General features: G+C 42.3%; 3 protein-coding genes across 3 annotated transcripts in view; 2 read left to right on the top strand and 1 right to left on the bottom strand.

Moving 5' to 3' along the window:
• Positions 1–160, bottom strand: part of PCYB_113850 (hypothetical protein) — a gene marked incomplete at both ends in the record, with an annotated part of 6,607 nt that extends 6,447 nt beyond the window's left edge. Inside the window, one exon of the mRNA XM_004223264.1 lies at positions 72–160. Within this exon, the coding sequence (XP_004223312.1) occupies positions 72–160 (89 nt within the window). The remainder of the gene's footprint in view (positions 1–71) is intronic.
• A 1,508-nt stretch (positions 161–1,668) lies between these two features.
• PCYB_113840 (hypothetical protein) lies at positions 1,669–3,151 on the top strand (the record flags this gene model as incomplete). The annotated part of the gene is made up of 3 exons (XM_004223263.1): positions 1,669–2,053; positions 2,223–2,445; positions 2,692–3,151. 3 exons carry the CDS (start codon positions 1,669–1,671, stop codon positions 3,149–3,151), a joined length of 1,068 nt encoding a protein of 355 aa, XP_004223311.1.
• An 898-nt stretch (positions 3,152–4,049) lies between these two features.
• Positions 4,050–7,388, top strand: PCYB_113830 (hypothetical protein; the record flags this gene model as incomplete). Its single annotated transcript, XM_004223262.1, has 2 exons — positions 4,050–4,494; positions 4,768–7,388. 2 exons carry the CDS (start codon positions 4,050–4,052, stop codon positions 7,386–7,388), a joined length of 3,066 nt encoding a protein of 1,021 aa, XP_004223310.1.
• Positions 7,389–7,501: the final 113 nt, after the last annotated feature.

Here is a 7,501-nt window from a genome sequence, read left to right as displayed (position 1 = left end):
TGACACCATGCGGACACACTACCCCAACGCTGCCTCAACGTGGCCACACTGTGTGCGCACCACTGGCCTACCTCAAGTCCTCGTGCGTGTAAACCTCCTTCTCATTTTTGTTGTTCTTCAGCTTGTCGTCAAAATTATTGAAGTTGAATACATTCCACATGTTCGCAACGGGAAAAAAAAAAAAAAAAAAAAATTCTTCTTTTTTTCAACAAAATTTTACCAACTCTTTAAAACGTTGACATTCAGGCATACCCAAATTGCAGGGCATGAAAAAGTCAGCTTGCTATGCATAATGTATGCTGTGTTGTTTATGTGCTCTTTTGGAGACATTCATGGTGAGTCAAACGCGTTTTTTTCTTTCTTCCCATTTCTCTGTGTTTGCTTCTTCGTCTTCTCACCTTAGCAGGGCACATATGCGTGGCAATTACATGCTATGCGCATTTGCATTCACTTTCATAAATTATGTATCAGCCCTTTTTTTTTTTTTTTTTTTACTAGCTTTTATTTTTGCTTGTTTCTGTTCCGCTTTTGCCTTTTTGTTCCTTTCCTAACAACTACACGGTTGAAAGTCGCTGCTAAAAAAAAAAAAAAATTTTTTTTTTGGCGCGCCTTGGGTGTCCGCTCGGTATATTTTACCCCACCTTCGCGTTTTTGCCACCTCGGGTGTTTCTGTGGCCCTTTTGTGGCCCTTTTGTGATCCTTTTCTGCCTCTTTCTGCCCATTTTTTTTTTTTGCAACTTCGCGTTACAATTGTTTCCCGTTTTTTCTTTTTTTTTTTTTTTTTTTTGCGATAGGATAAATACACACTTCCTTACGAGCGAGGAGCTTTCTGCTAATTCGCATAGTCTTGGCGAATGCAAACGGAGAAAGGAGCCCCCAAAAATAACAAAAAAAAAACAAAACCTACGGCGTATGCCGTTGTACGAAATTGCAGCTGTAGCTGTGCAGGCACGGGGGCACCTGCGGGGGCGAGCTTGATCGTAGCCATAGCCGTGGCCGTAGTCACGGCAGTAATCGCGGCAGTAATCGCGGCAGTAGCTGCAGCAGTAGTCGCGTCAGTAGTCGCGGCAGTAGTTGCAGAAGTAGTCGCAACCCCTACCACAGCGGCACCTCCAGTCGCAGCTGCTACTCTGAGAGCCCCCACCAATGAACAAGGACGCACAGAAGAAGGAGGAAGTTGTTAAGGCAAACCCCCCCAAGGATTCAGGTAAGCAACTGAACGGGAAACACACACAGGCTCACAGCCCACATATATAGAGGCGTGTGCGTGTGTGTATCCTCGCGTGAGAAGATTCCTCCGTATCGATTCCCTACCCTACGTAGGCCAGAAGGCATTCCGAATGTACCCCTAATGCATCCCTAATGCACCCCCAATGAACCCCCCTTTTTTGAACTTCGTATGACCATGTGCAGGTGAAAAAATCAGCATCAACCCGAAAAAGAGGAACTACCAAGATTTGAAGGAAAATATGAGTAAGGAGTGGCCTCTAAAGCTGGGCCCCTGCGGGTGTCCCCATTTGGCGCATGTTACCACGTGTGTCTCTACGCATAGCGCAACCGAGAAATATTATTTCCCCCGCATACCCCCCCCCTGCAGACATAAAAAGCGTTTTGGCATTCATTCCGAGGAGCGTCCAGTTAAATGAGAAAAAAAATGCCTAAGAGACGATGAAAGGGATGGTCTTCTATATCACGGCGATGTGTATCCTTTTGTGCAAATGTGCAGTTGGAGGCGATGGAAGGGTCGTAAACAGGAGCCCACGCGCCACGGTGATGTATGTAAAAGTCGTTTCTACTTGTCGACTCAGGAAAAGTGCGCATAAAAGTGCGCAAAACAATACGCAAAGTAATACGCAAAACAACACGCAAAAAAGTACGCAAAAAAATGAGCTTAAAAATGAAGACTATAGAAGCGCGCTTTGCTATAATGTGCACCTCCCAAGCAGTTTAAATATTTCGAGTGTAAACTTGGACGACGGCGTCCTCGAAATTGGGAACCTTCCGCTTAGCAGCTACAACATCGTGTCAGTTGACTACGGTTATAGTTTCATGGGTAAGGGAAGCGGGCAAATGGCGCGTTCGCGTCATCGTAGAAAGAGCGTCATACATGTGCAGTCGCGCGTTCAGGTCACCACGTGAATGGATGCCGCTCCAAATGGATGCTTCCCCAATTGCATACTTGGCTCCCTAGCACCTCTGTAAAACCCACTCCCCGAACACAGGCCTGTGTGTGCGATGTAAGAACAAATATATATACGAGAAAATCACCGCAAGACATAAGCATTTAATTTACAACAAGGAGTTTGACGTACCCCTCAAGGAAAATGTCATTCTGTTTTATGCCCAGTACTTTAATGGCTACATTTATAATTTTTTTTCCTTTTTCCATTACCTGTTCGAATGCATATATAACAGCAATGTGATCGTTCTCATCGGATGCAACGGGTAACCGAGTGCACGAGAGGGAGGAGTTTTCTGCGCCAGTTCATACATGCTGCAGCTTACACACAGTTTACTTGATAACGTTTCTGTGTGCACGGAGATAACGATGTCGTTTCTAACGTGTAGTGTAGGGGCCACAGGGAATGTCCATTCGTTCAAGTCCTCCCGAAGCACACTTGCATATACCACGCTAATATATACACGTGCACACATTCACGTATGCGGGGGCGAAATTTTTTACTTTTACAGACCACACATGAACATGCTGGCAAGCGATATGGGCAGACACCTGTGCTATTTTATGAACGAGGTGAATGGCGAGAGAAAACCTCCCCTGGGGAACAGCACAAGAAGAATTCCCTTCGAAGTGAAAAACGAATTAATCACATTCAAAAATAGCAATATTTATAAAAAACAACAAAATCATTTTGTGGAAAAACATTGTATCATGTCGAACAAAGAAAATCCAAACATGGAAAACAAAACGGATACTTATTTAAACTTCTCATTAAAAAATATGGTGACCAAAGTGAAGGATCAAAATAATACTTTATTTTCAAAATTTTACAACAAAAATTGTGCAGGCAGAAAGGATGCCTTATCTGCTTGCTATCTGCTGGACTACTTTTGTAACTACTATGAGAGTAGTGGCAGCTTTTTTCTGTTGCCCTCCAGGAATGTCAATTATGTATACCATGTAAAGAAGTGACCCCCGAATAGCGCATTTTCGCTGCGTATCGAGTATCTGCTCACATGGTGGGAAGAACCATTTACACACGAATGTGCAGCATGTGCCAATGTGTACGTGTGTACACCTCTATGTATCACCCACGCTTGTACATAGATTATGCTTATGCGCTATTGCATAAATACGTTGTAGACCACCTCGGTTGAGCGATGTTCCAAATTGGCGTAAATTATGCGCCACGGCAATTTTATTTTTTCGCCCCTTCGTACAGGTGACAAAAATTTGAAGCGTCATCTGGCAGCTGCCAGTGTCGCCTTTTTATTCGTTCGTTAGGTTCAGCTGCCTACACGCTAGCTAGCTCGTTTATTTTTATTTTTATTTTTATTTATTTTTTTTTTGCAAATTTTTTTTTCGAAATGGCTGACCTGTTCATTTTTTTTTTTTTTTTTGCAACACTTTTGATTTCCCCTTTTTGGCTAGCAAAGCGAAGATTTGCTTTTAATTTTTTTTTTTGTAAAATATATGCGAGGTTTGTATGTAAGCTGAGAATTTGCCACGTCACACGGGGGTACATATTGTTACATAAATATGCGCACTACTATCGCTGCTTGGCTACTACCGTGCGAGTGAGTTGTTTAAACCTCGTTTTTGTGAAAGGAGAAACTCTGCTTTGGGGAAAAAAAAAAAAAAAAAAAATGAACACGAATGAGCGCAGCTGCCTGACCTGTTCATACAATTTTGAAAAAAAAAAAAAAACAGCCAGGAGGGGTGGAAAATGAGGAGACTGCAAAAAGAAGGCTACATTGTTTTGACCCCTTTTTTGAAGTGAGGCGAGCAAATATGTTATCACTCATATTTTCCCCCGGATCGCAGCCTCCCATCCGCGTAGTGCTCCCTCACCCACAGCTACAATGACAAAATGGTAGAAATCAACGAAATTGAGTTTATCGAAGAACCGGAGTACTTCAAACTCCAACATGGGTCTTGTTTTTGCATGGTGGAGGAGGAAAAGAAAAGAAATGAAAACTTCTCCAGCGAGGAAAAAAAACTTGCGAACAGCAATTTCACGATAAGCAATGCGAAGCAGAAGGGCCTCTACTTTTTTAATAAAAATTTAAACGTTTTTTCCCTGTCTGACTTTCTGTACAAAATTGACAATGAAAACAGCAAGGACAGCAATGACAAAATAAACATAAAATCGCAGCCCTTCGAGGAAAATGTCCTCTTAATTGAGAACGACAAAACGGACACGCAGGCCTTTTTGTACACGGATCAGCAGAATATTTACGTGTTTGACTATGGCAGCGAGAAGGTGAAGCTCCACTGCCGGGTGGACGTGCCGGTGCGGGGGCTCAAGCATATAGGTACTGCACACGTGGCTTTGCAGCGTTTGGGTATGCCCCCCTGCGGTTACATGCAACGTTTGGGTATGCCCCCCTGCGGTTACATGCAACGTTTGGGTATGCCCCCCTGCGGTTACATGCAACGTTTGGGTATGCCCCCCTGCGGTTACATGCAACGTTTGCCTATACCCCCCTGCGCTTACATCTAACGTTTGGTTATACCCCCCTGTGCTTACATCCAACGTTTGAGTATGCTCCGCTCCACACTTCTTTGCCCCTCCCACTCCCTCTAAGATGACCACCTGTTCCTAGTTCTGAGCGCGGACGAACGAGTGCACCTCATGAGGAACAAGCAGCTGTACGAGTGCCAAGAGTGGACAGACCAAGTGAACAACATTGATGAGAAAAACGGAGTGTTCCTTTTCACGTACTCAAATAAAGAAGTGTTCATTTTGAAAGACCGACAAAAAAGTAACACATACGACTTGAGTAAAATAAGTGAAGAAATTAGTATTAGCTATGAAAAATGCAGTATAATGTGTGCAAAAATTTTAGAAGCTCAAAAAAACATGAGGACACTCTTTCTCATGGTTTTGTACAAATACGAGGAGGAACTAACCACCATTATGTATGACTTGCAGATAGAACAGGACGAAATAAAGAGAGTCACATATTCCACTAATGATTTTGATTTCCAAAATTTTGAAACAAATTTTATCAAATGTATTTACATAAGCGAGTGGCAGACGGTTGTAGCTATTTCCTCCGAGTCGTGTGAGGCGGTTGTTTATACAAGAAATGAAAACATGACTTGGGAAGGAAGTGATGCTCAGCCGATGAGGGTAGATCCAAACATGACAGAGTGTGACAACTCTAGTGGATTAAAATTCTTGAGCATAATGGAAGGATACAAAATAAACACGAGAGACTCGGAAACGTTTTTTCTCTCCTTGTTTATGTATTCCAAATATGAAGACAAAATTTACAGAAAGAGTAAAATAGGGAATGTCCCATTTTTGAAGAATCCCTGCGTTTTTTTTGCTCTCCAAGATAATCACAAAATTGCAGTAGAGTATTTAGATAAGTATAAGTTAGTGGACAATACGGATTTTTCTACCAACGCTGTGCAGGAGGGAGACACGAATGAATGCGGGATGAAAGAAGTGACTGTCCTTCCAGATTTGAAACAGGATGTGATAGAGGTGCACGAACATGTCACCTCCAATGTGTTTAATATATTCAAAGTCAAGGAGAGGGTCACTATGAATAGAATGGATACAACCAAAGGTAACGAAGAGATTGTGGAGACCAAAAAGGAAAGCTTCTTTGACCTTTTCCGCAGTAAGGTTAAGTTCAGTGAGGGGAAAGCAGATGATGACAATGTGAAAAGTACCGACAAGGAGGTTCCTCCAGGGAAGGAAGTCACATGTGTTGTGGGCCAACAAAGTAGCGTAAATATCGAGATGGATAAAACTTGTAAAGAATCCCCTGTGCATAGTGACCCCCATGAGAGGGATCGAAAGAATCAACTAGCCAAAGAACGACAACATCTGTATAGATGCATTCGAAGAAGTACTAAACTGTACGAAGATGAAAATTTCATTGTGAACGAGCTACCTGATGGGTTCAACAAGCTAATAAAAAATGGGATCTATTTTTGTGAAGAATTTTTAAATCACTTTAATGTGCATTCCATAGAGAGAAGGAAAGAATCCAAAGTGGGTTCAAGGAAGAAGGAGTGTTATTACGATAAGGGAGTAGACAAAATTGTGTTCTTACGTGACAGTGTCATCGGAGAGGAGGTAGATGATGTGAGGGTAGAAGACGATGAAGAGGGAAAAAAAAGTAAAAAAAAAATACCAAAAAGGAACAGCAAAAATGAATTTTATCACCATTTTCATAGCGAAGATTTTGACTTTTACAAACACAAGAAGTTAACCAACCGTCAGTGCGAGAGGATTATAAAAAAAATTCAACGTAGGCAGGGTTTCCTGCGCGACATAAAAGGGATCTTCTTCACTGAGGAGGAGGAGGGGGAGGAGGAAGAGGGAAAAAATGATGAAGCGAAACGAAAGGACCAATCTGAGAAGAGGATGCTTTCCCCTCACAAAGACGAACCAACGAAAGATCCATTCAATAGGGACATTCAAATTCATATTTCAAATGAAGAAAGGAGCAAATTTTATCAACAATTAGATTCCTATTTTTCCAAAAGGAAACTCCTAAAAGTGAGGAAAGAAATTTTCAACGACTTAAAAAATGACCAGCTTGATAGCGGACATATATTCGAAACGGTCCTCTACAACATATTCAAACAAGGTGGAATGAAACACTGTGAAGCGTTCATTTATTTTGTATTAAAAAATTTGGAGGTGCAGATATTTTCTAGTTCTTTTTTTTTACTCGAGTTGTATTTTGTGCATCTTCTCTCTCCGTACTTCAAGCGGAACAGAACAAACGCGCTTCCATCATGTGGGGAGAAGAACCCACCAAGCGTAAAGCTTCCTTCGTTAAAATGCCTCTTAGGCAGCACCAATTTGAGTGGAGCCAACCGGTTGAGTGCTCACCCCAGTTATGACAACAAGGAGCAAGCATCCCTGGACAGCGAGTACAGCACAGATGACATATTAGAAGATGACCTATTAAAGAAAATAAAAAATGAGAAAGACTTTGCCAAAAAGAATGAGTACCTTTCGAAAGTGATTCCTTTGTTTAATGAACCCACCAGCAGGGAAAGTGAATGCACTTCGTTTCATTTGATGCACGCTGGCATCCACTTTGCGAACAGGAGGATGTGCCACGCCCTTTCGCAGAAGCTCTTCCCGATTCTTGTGGATAGCAGCTTGAACAAGATGGACGACGAATTGGGGCTAATCAAAAACTACCTCTTCGACGTGGTTTTGAGCAGCAGTTAGGTGGGCAGGCAGCTCATTCGGGCAGACCCTCATAGAAGCACCCCGTTACGCATGACAGACACAGGTGCGTATTATTTTCTCACTTTTTTGTGCCCAATTTTTTTGTCCTTGCT

Source organism: Plasmodium cynomolgi, chromosome 11, assembly GCF_000321355.1.
Source record: "Plasmodium cynomolgi strain B DNA, chromosome 11, whole genome shotgun sequence".
NCBI lineage: Eukaryota > Apicomplexa > Aconoidasida > Haemosporida > Plasmodiidae > Plasmodium > Plasmodium cynomolgi.
The sequence above is the reverse complement of the archived record's forward strand: the minus strand, read 5'-3'. Positions and strand labels throughout refer to the sequence as shown.